General features: G+C 43.2%; 1 protein-coding gene across 1 annotated transcript in view; it reads left to right on the top strand.

Annotated features, from left to right (window-relative positions):
- The window catches only part of LOC121549972 (cadherin-18), a 222335-nt gene that overhangs the window by 41652 nt on the left and 160411 nt on the right, over window positions 1-20272 (top strand). The window contains exon 2 of the mRNA XM_041862003.2: window positions 7739-8324. Coding sequence (XP_041717937.2) covers window positions 8088-8324 — 237 coding nt within the window. The 5' untranslated portion in view covers window positions 7739-8087. The remainder of the gene's footprint in view (window positions 1-7738; window positions 8325-20272) is intronic.

The raw sequence follows: 20272 nt of genomic DNA, 5'->3' as shown, positions 1-20272 counted from the left end.
CTCACAGACCTGTTAGTTTTTCTTTTGCTTTTCTTTTCTTTCTCCTGTTCTCCACTCATTACCTGTATTAACTGCACCTGTTTGAACTCGTTACCTGTATAAAAGACACCTGTCCACACACTCAATCAAACATACTCCAAACTCTCCACAATGGCCAAGACCAGAGAGCTGTGTAAGGACATCAGGGATACAATTGTAGACCTGCACAAGGCTGGGATGGACTACAGGACAATAGGCAAGCAGCTTGGTGAGAAGGCAACAATTGTTGGCGCAATTATTAGAAAATGGAAGAAGTTCAAGATGACGGTCAATCACCCTCGGTCTGGGGCTCTATGCAAGATCTCACCTCGTGAGATCAATAATCATGAGGAAGGTGAGGGATCAGCCCAGAACTACACGGCAGGACCTGGTCAATGACTTGAAGAGAGCTGGGACCACAGTCTCAAAGAAAACCATTAGTAACACACTACGCCGTCATGGATTAAAATCCTGCAGCGCACGCAAGGTCCCCCTGCTCAAGCCAGCGCATGTCCAGGGCCGTCAGAAGTTTGCCAATGACCATCTGGATGATCCAGAGGAGGAATGGGAGAAGGTCATGTGGTCTGATGAGACAAAAATAGAGCTTTTTGGTCTATACTCCACTCGCCGTGTTTGGAGGAAGAAGAAGGATGAGTACAACCCCAAGAACACCATCCCAACCGTGAAGCATGGAGGTGGAAACATCATTCTTTGGGGATGCTTTTCTGCAAAGGGGACAGGACGACTGCACCGTATTGAGGGGAGGATGGATGGGGCCATGTATCGCGAGATCTTGGCCAACAACCTCCTTCCCTCAGTAAGAGCATTGAAGATGGGTCGTGGCTGGGTCTTCCAGCATGACAACGACCCGAAACACACAGCCAGGGCAACTAAGGAGTGGCTCCGTAAGAAGCATCTCAAGGTCCTGGAGTGGCCTAGCCAGTCTCCAGACCTGAACCCAATAGAAAATATTTGGAGGGAGCTGAAAGTCCGTATTGCCCAGCGACAGCCCCAAAACCTGAAGGATCTGGAGAAGGTCTGTATGGAGGAGTGGGCCAAAATCCCTGCTGCAGTGTGTGCAAACCTGGTCAAGACCTACAGGAAACGTATGATCTCTGTAATTGCAAACAAAGGTTTCTGTACCAAATATTAAGTTCTGCTTTTCTGATGTATCAAATACTTATGTCATGCAATAAAATGGAAATGAATTACTTAAAAATCATACAATGTGATTTTCTGGATTTTTAGATTCCGTCTCTCACAGTTGAAGTGTACCTATGATAAAAATTACAGACCTCTACATGATTTGTAAATTGGAAAACGTGGTCCTCTGTAGCTCAGCTGGTAGAGCACGGCGCTTGTAACGCCAAGGTAGTGGGTTCGATCCCCGGGACCACCCTTACGTAAAAATTTATGCACGCATGACTGTAAGTAGCTTTGGATAAAAGCGTCTGCTAAATGGCATATTATTATTAAAACCTGCAAAATCGGCAGTGTATCAAATACTTGTTCTCCCCACTGTATAACCATATCCAGGAATAAGCAGTTCATTATTATTTCAACAAAACTTGCTTTCTTTTGAAGTATGCACTTTGGCTGACAGGAGTGTAATCAAGTGCAGGGGAAGAAAAAGAAAATGGCCATTATAAATAGTCATATTTTTAGCACTTAAATTTTGCCTTCAATATGCAATTTAGTTTTTCGAAGAAACCCATTTACTAGAACTGTGTTCAGGAGTTTTTTCCATTGCCTACCAAAACTCACTCGCCAAATGCCATGCATCTGAGTAGCTTAATATCTGTCGTTATCCCGTTTAACTGACCTGGAAGGCATTCACTGAACTGATCAATTAGGTGTGGTGCCTTGTTGGATCAAAATCCTGCAGTACCTGCGGCACTCCAGGAACAGGGTTGCCTATCCCTGCACTACAGTATAGCCCCATACTTGCCTTATAGATGGATCATAACTCATTGGGCACTATTACTTAGAAAATATCAATGCTGCGTCGCAAATGGCACCCTATTCCCTATATAGTGTACTGGTCAAAAGTAGTGCACTAAAGGCAATAGAGTGCTTTTTGGGATGTAGACCATTTCTGTGACCTCACAGGCACAGACAACCTTTGAATAATTGAACAACTCACCTAGGGCTGTGTTGTCAGCCGCTGATTGTCAAGCAAATAACTGCCGGTCTCACGGTAATTTACCGTTAATTAACATAAACACATTTAGCATTGCCTGGCTTCCACGCGTAGCCTACAAGCCACTGATGCAGACCTTTGGAACATAATTTTAAAAAGTCTAATAAATCCATTTAATATAGCCTACACCATCACAATAAATCCCTTATTTATTTTAGACAGGTCTAAAGAAACATGATATTAAGGAAATACTCAGAGTTGTCATTATGTTAGGCCCTGATATGGCTATGCCATATGGCTGTGGGCTACACTATTTCATTTAGCAGACAAGATTTGCTTAGAGTTCCGTGGCATTATTTTAGTATTATTTTGTAGTATGTAGAATACAATTGAACACAGCTGAATAAAATAGAAAGGATATTTTCTCCGAAAGATTTCCAAGGAAGTGCGCACATGCGGCTATTCTGTTTTGAGCGGTTAACAAAAAAACAGGTCCTCCTATATGCTAAATTTAGAGTTATTTATGCAACTTTAGTTGTGATACAAATGTTGGACTAGATGTTTTGATTTTTAATACATTCTAAAGCTGCATGATGCGACTCTTATGATATTTTGAAAAAGTTGCATGAAAGGCATGAGCTCTGATTTGTTTATTGTGCAGGCTGCACACACTTCATCAGTCTCTCACACAATTATTATATATATATTATTATTATTATTATTATTATTATTATTATTATTATTATTATTATTGTAAAAAAAAGGGGGGGTTAGATCAGCTTTAATATTGCAGATAGATTGTAACTTCCATCAATGTAATTGTCTGCATCACTTCCAATCCCCCATGTTTTTTTATATACACATACATACATACATACACATACATATAAATACATATACATACATATATACATATCCTTTAAAAAAATATATTTCCCTTTATTACTTTCCAACCCAACCACCCTTTCCCTAATTGGAGTAAACTAGTGAACACTTAGGCCTCTACTTCCAGCTCATACATACTATATTCATTTTACATTTTACGGACACAGTCAATTTTACTATAATTATGTTTTCTTTGTTTTTACTCCTGAACTTCCTCTACCCTCAACCTCTCCGATCATTTTCATGATGTCCATCCGGTTTGCTTCTATATGCCATATCTCTCCAACTATGCTCCTTCACAAAAGCTCTCAACCTATAACCTATATACTTATTATGGACACAGCATGCCCTACATTAGTTATCTTGCTGTTACTAGTTGTTGTTAGTTGTTATTAGTCCCATCCTTCAGCTCCATTCAACACCTCCCATCTGTCTCTTAACACCATCCATATTGGATTTCTATTTGCCATATATTGTTCAACTGTACTGTGATGTTCAACAAAAGTTCTGAACCCTTCTATTCTCATTGTTTCTACAGATTGTACATTGAAAATATGTTTTTTTGCTAAAAGTATTATTATATTATTGATCGATTGACTATGACTTTTCAGATCACCCAGTAGTGCTACCTGCAGGGTTAGCTCCAGGTAAATATTGCAATCCTTCAGCCATTCCTGGACATGTGACCAAAATCAAGCCACAAATGGACAGTACCAAAACAAATGTCGCAGCAAAATCTGCAGAGCTGGGAAGATTGTCTCCCCCATATAAATAACATTCTATTGGTAGCAAGAATTTTGTGTTTTAATTTAAATTCTAAGTTTTGAATCCGGCATCGTTTTGCGTATCAGTTCATAAACACTATGCCATGGAATCGGTACGTCAAAAATCTATTCCCAACTATTTTGCAATCTATATGGGACGGCTGTCAATCCTTTGTTCCTTAAATGAAACTGGTATACTTTTTTATTTATCACAATTTTCTTTAACCAATTATGTTTTTTAATGCAGGGCCGACAGACAAGTTCCACTTTCCTCTTCCATTTTTGCGGTAATGCTGCAATTATTTGGTTGTAATTTTGTCTAGAGCAGACATATCCATAAATTTTTGTTAGCTGCATGTGCAACATAACTCCACCAGTCCTACCTATGATATCATTTACGAAGATTATACTTTTCTTTTTTTAAATAAAAAAATACTGCTATTTTATCAATTAGTTTATTTGAGTTTAACCACAATATTTGTTGCATTATTTGTTCTGTCTTTTCTGGAGGATTAAATTAAAATTGCAACCAACTTTCTATGGCTTGTTTTAGAAATAGTGATATTTGGGAGATGATTTCCTTTTCAAATAACTGAAAGTGAGAGGTTGTAATCTGAATAAAGGGAAAAAGGCCATTATTTTTACTAATTTGCTAGAGAAGCAGTTTAAGTATAACTTTTGTATGACTGAAGCTTTTAGTGATAGGTCTAATTCTTTAATATTTAATCATTTCTGTCCTCCGAATTCATATTAATTATATAAATAAGCCTGTTTAAGTTTGTCTGGCTTGTGGTTCCAAATAAAATTGAAAAAATTTTTCTCATATAATTTAAAAAACTGTTCGCTAGGCGTAGGCAAGACCATAAGCACGTAGGTAAACTGGGATAATGCTAGAGTTAATTAGGTGATTTTTCCACAAATATTTACATTTTAGTCATTTAGCAGACGCTCTTATCCAGAGTACATGTTTTTTTTTTTTTCATACTGGCCCCCTGTGGGAATCAAACCCACAACCCTGGCGTTGCAAGCACCGTGCTCTACCAACTGAGCTACATGGAGCCGTGTATAGACAGGTATTTACCTTTCCATGGTAGCAAGATCTTATCTATTTTTGCTAACTTTCTATTAAAATGTATTGGAGTGAGATCATTTATTTCATTTGGGATATGTATTCCGAGTATATCCACATCACCATCAGACCATTTTATTGGTAAATTACATGGTAATGTAAAAATTGTATTTTTTAGTGATCCAATACGTAATATAGTACATTTATCATAATTTGGTTGTAATCCAGAGAGGTTAGAAAATGTATCTAGATCCTCTATGAGGCTGTGGAGTTGTGGAGTTAAAAGAAAACATGAATCATCAGCGTACAATGACACCTTTGTTTTTAAGCCCTGGATTTCTAATCCCTTGATATTATTGTTGGATATGATTTTAATAGCTAACATTTCGATGGATATAATAAATAGACATGCCGATAGCGGACAACCTTGTTTTACTCCTCCTGACAGTTAAAAACTTTCGGAGAAATAGCCATTACTTACTATTTTACACCTAGGGTTACTATACATGATTTTAACCCATTTTATAAGTTATTCTCCTAAATTGAAACGCTCCAGGCATTTATATATAAACTCCAGCTGTACTTTATCAAATGCCTTTTCAAAGTCTGCTATGAATAGCAGGCCTGGTTTCCCAGATTTTTCGTAGTGTTCTATTATTTCCAGTACATGCCTTATATTATCCAATGTATTGTCCATGTAAAAAACCTGTCTGATTAGAATGAATAATGTCCGACAATGCCTTTTTAATTCTATGCGCTATACATTTTGCTAGAATTTCTGCATCACATCACTGAAGTGTAAGGGGCCTCCAATTTTTTTTATGGATCTTTATATTTCCCACTTGTATCCTGTTTCAGTAATAATGAAATCAGACGCCTCACAGCTCCTCAACTGGCAGCTTCATTAAATAGTACCCCCAAAACACCAGTCTCAACGGCAACAGTGAAGAGGCGACTCCGGGATGCTGACCTTCTAGGCAGAGTTGCAAAGAAAATGCCATATCTCAGACTGGCCAACAAAAATAAAAGATTAAGATGGGCAGTCTGAGATATGGCTTTTTCTTTGAAATTCTGCCTAGAAAGTCAGCATCCCGTGGTCGCGTCTTCACTGTTGACGTTGAGACTGGTGTTTTGCGGGTACTATTTAATGAAGCTGCCAGTTGAGGACGTGTGAGGCGCCTGTTTCTCAAACTAGACACTCTAATGTATTTGTCCTCTTGCTCAGTTGTGCACCGGGGCCTCCGACTCCTCTTTGCGCTGTTCTGTGAAGGGAGTAGTACACAGCATTGTACGAGATCTTCAGTTTCTTGGCAATTTCTCGCATAGAATAGCCTTCATTTCTCAGAACAAGAATAGACTGACGAGTTTCAGAAGAAAGTTATTTGTTTCTGGCCATTTTGAGCCTGTAATCGAACCCACAATTGCTGATACTCCAGATACTCAACTAGTCTCAAGAAGGCCAGTTTAATTGCTTCTTTAATCAGCACAGCAGTTTTCAGCTGTGCTAACATAATTGCAAAAGGGTTTTCTAATGATCAATTAGCCTTTTAAAATGATAAACTTGGATTAGCAAAGACAACGTGCCATTGGAACACAGGACTGATGGTTGCTGATAATGGGCCTCTGTACGCCTATTTAGATATTCCATAAAACATCAGCCATTTCCAGCTACAATAGCCATTTACAACATTAACAATGTCTACACTGTATTTCTGATCAATTTAATGATATTTTAATGGACAAAATAATTCATTTTCTTTCGAAAACAAGGACATTTCTAAGTGACCCCAAACTTTTGAACGGTAGTGTATGTGTGAAATTTGTTTTGATTTAGAATGGGCCATTATCATGCACCTGTCATGGAACAGGGGCATGGGAAAAAAAAATATATGTCATCTATGCAGTTAAATATACCCGTGGTTCATTTTCATGCCAGCCAGGTAGTCTATACTCATGCTGTAAAGCGAAGCAATGTGCTTAATATTGGGAAAGTTGATAAATAAATATAGTAGAAAACTGTTGGGATCCTCTTTTTAATACAGGCCATCAAAATTCTGTTTTCTCACACAATTGCATAGTCTATAGAAATGTTGCACAACATGAGCTCATGGGCTCTCATGTCAGAGTTTAACCTCCCGAGTCGTGCAGTGGTCTAAGGCACTCATGTCAGAGTTTAACCTCCCGAGTGGCGCAGTGGTCTAAGGCAAATCCAGGCTCTGTCGTAGCCGGCCTTGACCGGGAGACCCATGGGGCGGCGCACAATTGGCCCAGGGTAGGGGAGGGAATGGCCGGCAGTGATGTAGCTCAGTTGGTAGAGCATGGCGTTTGCAACGCCAGGGTTGTGGGTTAGATTCCCACGGGGGGCCAGTATGAAAAAAACAATTATAATAATGTATGCACTCACTAACTGTAAGTCGCTCTGGATAAGAGCGTCTGCTAAAAAATTTAAGAGTGATTAGAGGGACAATATAGTGCTGAGTACCCGGCAGTTATCACATTTGGTAGGCTACTAATGACCATCAGCAGCATCAGAGCTTGGAGAAGACTAGTTACCGTGACTAAATGGTCACATGGAATTTGACTGCAGTCATGACTCGTGACTGCCAGTGTGGCAGTAATATGGACACTGTAACAGCCCTAAACTCACCACAAATGTGTTTCATGTTCTCTGAACTGGGAGTGAGGATCTGATAGTGGCTTCATTTCTGTATTCAAAGTCATCTATTTAAAATGCTTGCCCTCTGTGTGTCAAGTATTATTATGGCCAGCTCCCATACATTTTTAGGAGATTAAGGAAGTTAAAACTAAAAAAATGTAATAAATCCTTCTCTCTCTCTTTCTCTCTCTCTCTTTCTCTTCCAGGAACCACAAAATGGTCGCCATAATCAACTCCAGTTTCTGCTAAAACTAAACAAAATCCATAATCCGTCCGTGTTTTTCTCCAGACCCTGGCTGTTCCATAATGTAAATGAAGCTTGCCTTGATTCTCCTCAACAGACGGCTAGGCCATGAGCCTTAGAGGATCTACGGTAACCCGGACAGGGCCTTCCCCAGTTTGGATTTAGTGCCACCCTCGTCCATCCGTCGAGACTGCCTGCCACGTGAGGCTGCAGCGGTGGCCGGTGGTGGTGGCGGCGGCGGTGGTGGGAGGACCTTCACACGTAGCGCAAAGCACACTGGGATATATTTACAAACACACTGAGGTACCACCATGAGGATATCCACTACCTCCTGTCTCTGTCATGTACTGGTCTGCCTCTGCTTTCTCCAGAAGTGCTATGGGGCTAGCCATCATGTCCCAACAGCCAAAGTGCCCATCACAAACAACCAGACCAAACTGGCCAATGGCGAGACGGAAGTGCACCACAGACCTAAACGCGGCTGGATCTGGAACCAATTCTTTGTTTTAGAAGAACACATTGGACCAGACGCTCAATATGTGGGAAAGGTATTGTTTTGTCTTACTTCACAGTACTTCATGGCTTGAATTTAGATGCTTGTAAACAACCACTTTTTCATTACAAGGAAACTTGACTCCTTGGCACTGGTTGTGTCCCAAATGGCACCCTATGCCCTACATAGTGCATTACCTTCGACCAGAGCCCTATGAGCCATGGTCAAAAGTAGTGCACCATTTACGGAAAAGGGTGCCATTTTGGACAAATACTCTGTTTTGCTGTGCGGCAGTCTTGTCTACTGTGTTGTGGCAGGTACAGCTTCGATTATTAAGGTGACTTACCTTGTTGGTATTCCAGATGATTTTGTTCTGCCTAATGATGTAGAAGCCAAGTGTGTGTTCCAAATTGCACCCTATTCCCTACATAGCGCAATACTTTTGACCAGGGCCAATAGGGCTCTGGTCAAAAGTGGTGCACTATATAGGGAATAGGGTGACATTTGGGATGCGCAACAAATCTCACTTGGGTATATTTTGTAGAGAATAGAGGTCTACACTGTCCAAGTTCTTCTCATGATAATGTGTTGTGTTTTATGCAGGAATAATCAACAAGCCTTCGATAATCTAAGTCTATCACTTTGGGCAGCTCTGTTAAGGGATATGACATTCAATTGTGAAAATAGCTTTTTACAGCATACGCTTAGTTCCAAAAATGGTTTGTTCTTTGTTTGAATTAACCATAGTGCAAAATCAAACCAACCCTTACAGAAAAAACACATGATTTCACATGTGAAATGTCCACATTTGCACAAAATGTGAAATCATGTGAAACCATGTGGTTTTGGTTCACTTCACATGTGATGATATTTTACATGAAATTTCACAGGTGATGCCTTGCGAACAAAAATATGTCGTAAGGATGTCCCCGGAATGTCACGCATTCACAGTGTTTTCAACTTACATATTTCAAACACTTGATTAGATTGTGTATGATTATTTACACAGTAATTATTATTCAACATGTCCTCACCTGGGATTTGAACTCACAACCTCTTGGTTCACGGTATCTTCCTGCTACTCCACCAAAATTGCTGAAATAAATCAATGAAATCAATGATGAGAGAGTTATCAGATTAAATTATAACTAAAATAACAGTGCAGATGGCACTCTTTTGCTAAGTGCAGAGATGTATTATAGGTAATGATTCTGTAGGTGACTTCTGAGAACGCTATGGACTTTGTAACACAGCAAAAAAATCAGTGTACCCCAAATCCAGAGGTTGTGAGTTCAAACCCCAGTTGTGGTCATATTGAAATCTAATCATATTGATTAAAGATGTTTACACTTGTTTATCTGAGCAGCGTACCAATTACCTTAAAACCCCCATACCATTTAATTACTTCCCTTACAAAAAAACAAAAACATGTACAGTTTTTGCATTTTCATGTTGTCACATTTATTTCATGAGATCAAGTTTTTACATGTGCTCAAATGTTTTCACATGTAGTTTCATGGTATCTAATTTTGCATGTAAATGTTGTCACATGTTATCACATTAACTTCACAGAAGATCACGTGAAATTCATGTTTTTTCCTAAGGGATGTACCAAAGGCTGGTCTCATAGACTAGACGTAACATAGTAAATGAAAATCTGTGACACTCAAATTAGTATGATTTGTTAAGTTTGGTATGGTTACATAACGTTACTTACGGCAAAAAAATTGAAGGAGGGTGGTTGGTCAGTGTGGAAGGGTAGACATATAATGCACATTTCTAGTAATCCGAAGGTTTTGTGTTCAAATCTCATTGGGGACAAATTTAGCATTTAAGCTAATTAGGAACTTTTCAACGACTTACTATTTTTTAGCTACTTTGCAACTACTTAGCATGTTAGCTAACCCTTCCCCTAACCCTAACCTTAACCCTAACCTTAACTCCTAGTCTAGCTAACATTAGCCACCTAGCCACCTACCTAACGTTAGATTGGAATTTGTAACATATCATGCATATAATAAAGGGGGTCATGTAAATTGTCCTGGTAGCCATTTGATTAACTGTTCAGCAGTCTCATGGCTTGGGGAAGCTGTTCAGGTGCCTTTTGGTCCCAGGCTTGGCGCTCCGGTACCGTTTGCCGTGTGGTAGCAGAGAGAACAGTCTATGACTTGGGTGGCTGGAGTCTTTGACAATTTTTTGGCCGTTCCTCTGACACCGCCTGGTATACAGTTCCTGGATGAAAGGGAGTTCGGCCCCAGTGATGTACTGGGCTGTACGCACTACCCTCTGTAGGGCCTTGTGGTCGGATGCCGAGCAGTTGCCATACCAAACAGTGATGCAGCCAATCAAGATGCTCTCAATGGTGCAGCTGTATAACTTTTTGAGGATCTGAGGGCCCATGCCAAATCTTTTCAGCCTCCTGAGGGGGAAGACGCATTGTCGTGCCCTCTTCATGACTGTGTTGGTGTGTTTGGACCATGATAGGTCGTTAGTGATGTGGACACTGAGGAACTTGAAGCTCTTGACCCGCTCCACTACAGCCATGTCGATGTGAATGGGGGTGTGTTCGGCCCTCGGTTTCCTGTAGTCCACAATAAGCGCCTTTGTCTTGCCCACGTTGAGAGAGAGGTCGTTGTCCTGGCACCACACGGCCAGGTAAAAAAAAACTATCAAGGATAACGGAATAAAGTCGCTTATGTATGTACAATATATCCACTGTGACTCTGGGCCTTTTGTAGCAGTACGTCTGAGCCAGGGCCGCTGGAAAACGTGTGGCGAGGCGGCATTTGCCACAGCAATTTTCAATCACTTTTCAATCACCTTTGATTTAATTTAATAAAATATATGATTTAATTTAATAAAATATATTGACTCAAAGCATTAAAAAGAGGGACAAAGTGCTGTTTTTTAGACTGATTTGCTTCATAATTTGTGAACTCATCGGAGTGGTGCTGCAGGCTCTTTGCGTGTCTAGACCAATCAGATTCATGGAAATCGCAGGTCAAGCGGGCCGGACACAACGCAGAAAGCTCAAGACGCGCTCTCCACTTTCCTCAAGTATTTATTTAGCAAGCGTGATAACACATTACTCCCGACAGACACAAGCAAAAAATCGTACATACATGTAGCAGCCTATACACCTAAACATTAGCGAACTGACATGCTGCATTGCATGGAAACGAGACAATTATTTTGTCTGATCAACTGTAGGCTACTAACAAAAGTAGCTGCATAGTCTAGCCTACTATGCGCCCTGTCCCTCTGGCCAGGGTAAATGAAGCAGTAACGTTTTGTATTTATAGCCCATTTGTTTGTGAGAAAATGTGAATAGGATCATGTTTGGTTTATATTCAGACTTGGGCTGACTAGACTATCTAGACTTTTTCGATCAAAAATTATTAACTGGAATTAATCAATAAACACAATAGCTGACATAGACTGTGAGTACATTTTTAATTAGGCCTACAGGTGCATATGGCAGGAATACGTGACGCAAGCCTGCATAAAGCAAGCTCAGCCCTGTGAGTTTTATTGTCCAATCATGTTGCTTTCTCTGTGTCTGTGTATAGGAAACCCCCCTAATCCTTCTTTAAAATATAACTAATATGAACAAGGACAAGGTTGTGTCACACCCTGGTTCTGGGACTCATTATTGTTGAGCCAGGGTGTGTGCAGTCTATGTGTTTATGTTCCGTGTTGGTCATTGTTACCAAGGACGTTACGAGTCGTTTGTTGTTTTGTTTGTTGTATACATTATCACTGAAGATAATAAATATACAATGTTCGTTCAACACGCTGCGCATTGGTCTACTTCTCTCCCTGACGATCGTGACAGAAAAACCCACCATAGAAGGACCAAGCAGCGTGTCCAGGAGCAAGACAGCTGGACATGGGAGGAAGCGCCTGGTAAGGAGATCGAGAGGCTGGCGATGGCCCAGGTGGGCAAATCGTGGTCCTGGGAGGACATGCTCGGGGGCAAGGGACCTTGGGGGAAGATCAAGGCCCTGGCGAGAGAGGAGCAACGGCGTCAGCAGGGCCATCATCGTTGGAAGGACGAGAGGCAACCCCAAAAACGTTTTTTGGGGGGGGCACATGGCTTGGACGACGGGGCTAACGGAGGCAGAGAAGGGGCGAATTCAAGAGGCCACCAGGTTACGGGGGCTACTGGTTAAAGGAGGGAAAGGAGATGTAGAGGCACGGCGTGAGAGACTGAGGTGTGTATCCAGTCCGGTCCGGCCCGTTCCAGTTCCCGGGGTAGAGCCAGTGGTGTGTGTCCCCAGTACGGTCCGGCCTGGTACGGCCCCTCGCACCAAAGGGACGGTGCGCGTCTCCAGCCCGGTCCGACCTGTTCCTGCCTCTCGCACAAGGCCTACGGTGTGCGTTGCCAGCCCAGCCCGGCCTGTTCCTGCTCCACGCACAGAACCTACGGTGTGCGTCGCCAGCCCAGCCCGGCCAGTTCCTGCTCCACGTACTAAGCCTACGGTGTACGTCGCCAGCCCGACCCGGCCTGTTCCTGCCACTCGCACCAAACCTACGGTGCGCGTCGCCAGCCCGGTCCGGCCTGTTCCTGCCACCCGCACCAAGTCTACGGTGCGCGTCGCCAGCCCGACCCGGCCTGTTCCTGCCACCCGCACCAAGTCTACGGTGCGCGTCGCCAGCCCGACCCGGCCTGTTCCTGCCACCCGCACCAAGTCTACGGTGCGCGTCGCCAGCCCGACCCGGCCTGTTCCTGCCACTCGCACCAAACTGACGGTGCGCGTCGCCAGCCCGGTCCGGCCTGTTCCTGCCACCCGCACCAAGTCTACGGTGCGCGTCGCCAGCCCGACCCGGCCTGTTCCTGCCACTCGCACCAAACTGACGGTGCGCGTCGCCAGCCCGGTCCGGCCTGTTCCTTCTCCCCGCACTAGCCCTGAGATGCGTGTCCTCAGCACGGGACCACCAGTTCCGGCACCACGCACCAGGCCTATAGTGCGCCTCAGACGGCCAGAGTCTGCCGTCTGCCCAACGGGGCCTGAACTGCCTGTCTGCCCAACGCCGTCTGAACTGTCCGTCTGCCAAGCGCTGCATAAGCCGCCCGTCGGCCATGAGCCTTCAGAGCCGTCCGCCAGACCGGAGCCGCTAAAGCCTTCCGCCAGACAGGAGCCGCTAGAGCCTTCCGCCAGACAGGATCAGCCAGAGCCTTCCGCCAGACAGGATCAGCCAGAGCCTTCAGCCAGCCAGGATTTGCCATTCAGTCCGGTGCTGCTCTTTAGTCCGGTGCTGCCCCTTAGTCCGGTGCTGCCCCTTAGTCCGGTGCTGTCCCTTAGTCCGGTGCTGCCCCTTAGCCTGGTGCTGCCCCTTAGTCCGGTGCTGGCCCTTAATCTAGTGGGGTTAAGGTGGAGGGTGGTCATTTGGAGGAGGCTACGTAAGCGGGTAGTGACTATGGTGGGGTGGTGGTCTAGGCCGGAGCCAGAACCGCCACCGAGGAGGTATGCCCGCCCAGCCCTCCCCTGTTTGGGGGTTTTGAGGCGCGGTCGCAGTCCGCGCCTTTAGGGGGGGGTACTGTCACACCCTGGTTCTGGGACTCATTATTGTTGAGCCAGGGTGTGTGCAGTCTATGTGTTTATGTTCCGTGTTGGTCATTGTTACCAAGGACGTTACGAGTCGTTTGTTGTTTTGTTTGTTGTATACATTATCACTGAAGATAATAAATATACAATGTTCGTTCAACACGCTGCGCATTGGTCTACTTCTCTCCCTGACGATCGTGACAGGTTGCTGCAGTTTGACAGGGTTTTCATCCTCCCCAAGGCCAGGAGTTTTTCCAGCAGTTTTTTTAAACCATGTGACCTGATTAGAAAAACTCTGGTCCCATCATAGCCCATATGAAACCTTTTTAATAGGTGGGGATTTTTACCTGGTTAGGTTACCAGATCAGGAAAACTACAGGCCCCAGACTTTTTTACATCACACCACTCTGGGACCTGTGGTGCCACCTCTGGTCTGAGCTGCATGTCATACCAGCTATGGGCTCAGACTGTCACAGACATATGGGTGTCACAACGACTGAGCGGCAGGTACTAGAGATGACTGGTGGTCCTAACCTCGTGCTCGGAGGGCAAGAGCAACCCAGCAAGTCTGGTCTGCGGTCGCTGTGATAACTTTTCTGTTAGTTACACAATGGGCCACAGGAAACTGGTTAATAAGTCTGCTTGCAGATTGTCTGGCCCCCTTATCTCCTGAAAAGTGGAAATGTGTTTCTCCGCTGCAGTGATCATTATTCTAGGCACTCGGGCAAAAGCTAATCCCTTCAACAGCACTCAGAAAGAACGAGGGAGGCAGATCACTCCTCTCCCTCTGACTGCATGTGCATATGTCAGTATTTCAATACAGAGGAAGGAGCATGATGTGGAATAGAAAAAAAATGAAAAATACAACAAAAAGAGAGCGCAGTCCAGAGAGACAACATATAGAGAGGTGGAAAGACTAAGAGAACACTAAACCCATCTAATATCCTTCTAAATGTTATTACTCACCATCACCACTACGTTTGTTATGATCACCGTGATGACAACAGTGTGCTACAGAAGGCATGGCTTTATCAAAGATGCCTGGGTAGTGGTTTTGACAGAGCAGGAAAAAACGAATCCTTATAGGTGTTATTTATTGATGAAACATGCCGTTGCCAAGGTTATAAAATGCATGAGTGAACCACATAATTCCCAAGGTTCCACCAAAACATTCTCTCAGCATTTTCTGTGGTTCTGTCTGTATTATTGCAGCTGACTAACTGGAGTAGTACAAGGATATTAATGAAGAGAACATCCTTATTGAAACGGCAACGTTGTATAATGGCAGTTTATCAGTTGCCACTAATTGCATGAGAGAATAATTACTTTCAAAGATTATATTAACATTTAATACAGCTGTTGCTTATCATTTGAAGACTCTGGTTGGCTTGCTGTCTCTATCATGCTGAATAGATATTGGCCAAGTCTCTCCATCCCTCATATTCTACCTTAGAGGGAGTTGTGATGGTGTGCGTCCCAAATGGCACCCTATTCCCTTCATAGTGCACAACATTTGACCAGTGTCCTGGGCCCTGGTGAAACGTAGTGCACTATATAGGGAATAGGGTGCCATTTGGGACGAATGCATGGTGATGAAAGAAAAACAAACATGAACAGCTAATCCTTCCTCTATATCTGTGACCCTAAGAACAAACATACACATTCCAGTGAAAATCTCACTTTTAAAAGTTAATATTATGTTAACTCATACCCAAATAATGTTGTTGACTCATCCTATACTCATAGAGTATTTCTGGCCAAAGCATAAATTGGAGAAGAAAACACTTCAAAAACTCCATCTTAAACTTGTACCATTTCAAAAAACACACATTTGCTTGGACAATGACACCATTATAATAATAATATGCCATTTAGCAGACGCTTTTATCCAAAGCAACTTACAGTCATGCGTGCATATTACCCTGGCGTTACAAGCGCCATGCTCTACCAATTGAGCTACAGAGGACCACATTATCACATTATGTGTATTGTCCAGTAGCTATTTCCTTTTTTCCTAATTTTCCTGTGGGAAGAAGGGTCTTTTTCGAGACTAGGGGAGACACGAGCTCACTGCACAATAGCAAGCTAGCTAGCAAGCCAACCAATCCACAGCTGGTGTTAGCAAAAAGGACAAAGCCTATGCAACAACTATCTCGCCAGTCACTTCAATTTCAAATGATGTGATTTGTAAGAGTTGGCGTGCTGGCTGTTTAGAAGCAGTTAGTTAACGTAAGCATGCTATTCCACATGCGAGAGTTAGATTTTCACATGTGAAAGTGCAAATTAGATTTTCACAAGTGAATGTCTACCTTAAACAGCTATTTCACATGTGAAAATATGATTTCACATTGGAAACTGCACATTTCGCATGTGTTTTTTTCTGTAAGGGAAGTAACAAAATAGTATGGGGGTTTTAATATTAATTGCCTATAATACATCTCTGCCCTTAGCAAAAGAGTGCCATCTGCACTGCAATGTTAGTTATCAGTTAATCGGACTATTCTCTACTTATGCTTTACTTATTTCAGCAATTTGAGGGCTTACTGTATAGTTGTCTAATGTTGGTGGGGCATATTATTCTGTTGTAATGTTACGCCTGCATTAATATAATAAATATAATGGTTTCTCTTAAGAGTATTTTTAACAAAGCTGAGATTTACTTTGAAGTCCAAAGTGTAGGAATCCAAGTAAAATCAGTTATTTACACAGCCATGGTGGCATAGCAGGAAGATCGGAATGCTGTGAACCAAGAGGTTATGAGTTCAAATCAAAGGTGAGGACATAATAATGAATAATATTAATAATTACTGTATAAATAAACATACACAATGTAATCAAGAAGATGGCGCCGGAGAAGATGGCTGCCATTTTACAGCCCTCTAACCAATTGTACTATGATTGTGTGTTTTTTCGCGTTATTTGTAATTCATTCTGTACATAATGTTTCTGCCACCGTCTCTTATGACCAAAAAGAGCTTCTGGATATCAGGACAGCTATTGCTCACCTCGTATTGGACAAAGATTTTTTCTTCAACGAGTCGGACATAAAGGATATTCTACAGATACCCGACAAGGCCCAAATCCCCATCATTCGCATGAGAATGAGACGGAGATATCGTGGATGTAGGTCGGGGTGCCTTGTAAGGCGAGCGAGTAAACTGCCTCTTCCATCAATCCTATTAGCCAATGTTCAAACATTTGGAAATAAATTGGACGACCTAAGATTAAGGTTATCCTACCAAGGGGACATTAAATCTGTAATATCTTATGTTTCAACGAGTCGTGGCTGAACGACGACATGGATAACATACAGCTGGCAGGATATATGCTAAATTGGCAGGATAGAACGGCTGACTCCGGGGTGGCGGTCTGTGTATATTTGTAAACAACAGCTGGTGCATAAAATCTAATACTAAAGAAGACTCGAGGTTTTGCTCGTAGACTATCTCATGATAAGCTGTAGACCACACTATTTAACAAGAGAGTTTTCATCTATATTTTTCGTAGCTGTCTATTTACCACCACAAACCGATGCTGGCACTAAGACTGCACTCAATGAGCTGTATAAGCAAAAACTAAAGCAGGAAGCACCAGTTACTCGGTTAATAAGGAAGTGGTCAGATGACGCAGATGCTAAGCTAGAGGACTGTTTTGCTAGCACAGACTGGAATATGTTCCGGGATTCTTCCGATAGCATTGAGGAGTACACCACATAAGTCACTGGCTTCATCAATAAGTGCATCAATGACGTCGTCCCCACAGGGACCGTACGTACCTACCCCAACCAGAAGCCATGGATTTCAGGCAACATCCGCACTGAGCTAAAGGGTAGAGCTGCCACTTTCAAGGAGTGGGACTCTAACCCGCTATGCCCTCCGACAAACCATCAAACAGGCAAATAGTCAATACAGGACTAAGATTGAATCATACTACACTGGCACTGACACTCGTCGGATGTGGCAGGGCTTGAAAACTATTACAGACCACAAAGGGAACCACAGCCGCAAGCTGCCCAGTTACAAAAGCCTACCAGATGAGCTAAATCACTTCTATGCTCGCTTCGAGGCAAGCAACACTGAAGCATGCATGAGAGCATCAACTGTTCCAGATGACTTTGTGATCACGCTCTCCGTAGCTGATGTGAGTAAGACTTTTAAGCAGGTCAACATTCACAAGGCCGCAGGGCCAGATGGATTACCAGGACGTGTACTCCGAGCATGTGCTGACCAACTGGCAAGTGTCTTCACTGACATGTGCCCAAGAACACTAAGATAACCTGCCAAAATGAATACCGACCCATAGCACTCACGTTTGTAGCCATGAAGTGCTTTGAAAGGCTGGTCATGGGTCAAATCAACACCATTATCCCAGAAACCCTAGACCCACTCCCATTTACATACCACCCCAACAGATCCACAGATGATTCAATCTCTATTGCACTCCACACTACCCTTTCCCACCTGGACAAGAGGAACACCTACGTGAAAATGGTATTCATTGACTACAGCTCAGCGTTCAACAACATAGTGCCCTCAAAGCTCATCACTAAGCTATGGACCCTGGGACTAAACACCTCCCTCTGCAACTGGATCCTGGACTTCCTGACGGGCCACCCCAGGTGGTAAGGGTAGGTAACAACACATCTGCCACGCGGATCCTCAACACGGGGACCCCTCAGGGGTGTGTGCTCAGTCCCCTCCTGTACTCCCTGTTCACCCATGACTGCATGGCCAGGCATAACTCCAACAACATCATTAAGTTTGTCGACGACACAACAGTGGTAGGCCTGATCACCCACAATGATGAGACAGCCTATAGGAAGGAGGTCAGAGACCTGGCCGTGTGGTGCCAGGATAACAACCTCTCCCTCAACGTGATCAAGACAAAGGAGATGATTGTGGACTATAGGAAAAAAAGAGGACTGAGCACGCCCCCATTCTCATCGACAGGGCTGTAGTAGAACAGGTTGAGAGATTCAAGTTCCTTGGTGTCCACATCACCAACAAACTATCATGGTCCAAACACACCAAGACAGTCGTGAAGAGGGCACGAGAAAGCCTATTCCCCTCAGGAGACTAAAAATATTTGGCATGGGTCCTCAGATCCTCAAAAGGTTCTACAGCTGCACCATTGAGAGCATTCTGAATAGTTGCATCACTGCCTGGTATGGCAACTGCTCTGCCTCCGACCGCAAGGCACTACAGAGGGTAGTGCGTACGGCCCAGTACATCACTGGGGCCAAGCTTCCTGCCATCCAGGACATTTATACCAGGCGGTGTCAGAGGAAGGACCTAAAAATTGTCAAATACTCCAGCCACCCTATTCATAAACTGTTCTGTCTACTACCACATGGCAAGCGGTACCGGAGCGCCAAGTCTAGGTCCAAAAGGCTTCTTAACAGCTACCCCCAAGCCCTAAGACTCTTGAACAGCTAATCATGGCTTCCCGGTCGATTTGCATTGCCCACCCACTCCACTCCACCCCACCCCACCCCTAACCCCTCTTTTACGCTGCTGCTACTCTGTTTATTATTTATGCATAGTCACTTTAACTCTACCCACATGTACATATTACCTCAATTACCTCGACTAACCGGTGCCCCCGCACATTGACTCTCTACCGGTACCCACTGTATTTAGCCTCCCTACTGTGATTTTATTTTACTAAATTAAAATGTAAATTATTTGTTATTTTCAATTTTTTACTTAACACTTTTTTTTTTTACGTAAAAACTGCATTGTTGGTTAAGGGCTTGTAAGTAAGCATTTCACTACACCTGTTGTATTCTGCGCATGTGGCAAATACAATTTGATTTGATTTGATCATGTGTGTCAAATAGTTGAAAACACTGCGACTTTGTGACATTCCAGGGACATCCTTACGACAGATTTTTTTTTGCAGGGCATCACCTTTGAATCTTTATGTGAAATATCATCACATTTAAAGTGTTCCAAAATCACATGGTTTCACATGATTTCACATGTGAAGGGTTATGTGAGCACGTGAAAATCCACGTGAAACTTCATGTAAAATATCATCACTTGAGAAGTGTTCCGAAACCACATGGAAATTTCACATATGCAAAACGTGGAAATTTCACGTGAAATCATGTGGTTTTTCCGTAAGGGGTGTGCATAGAGTCAGTTCAAGATAGAGTCAATGCAGATAGTCCAGGTAAACATTTCATTAACCATTTAGCAGTCTTATGGCTATTTAGCAGTGTTCTGGCTTGGGAGTAGAAGCTGTCTCGGAGCCTGTTGGTCCGAGAGCCAATGCTCCAGTACCAATTACCAGACGGTAGCAGAGTGAACATTCTATGGCTTGGGCGGCTGAACATGTATGCACGTCCATGCACGTCCACACACACACACACACACACACACACACACACACACACACACACACACACACACACACACACACACACACACACACACACACACACACACACACA

This window comes from Coregonus clupeaformis, chromosome 34 (genome assembly GCF_020615455.1).
Source record: "Coregonus clupeaformis isolate EN_2021a chromosome 34, ASM2061545v1, whole genome shotgun sequence".
Classification (NCBI taxonomy): Eukaryota; Metazoa; Chordata; class Actinopteri; order Salmoniformes; family Salmonidae; genus Coregonus; species Coregonus clupeaformis.
Note: the sequence above shows the minus strand (reverse complement) of the source record. Positions and strands in the feature narration are given on the sequence as shown.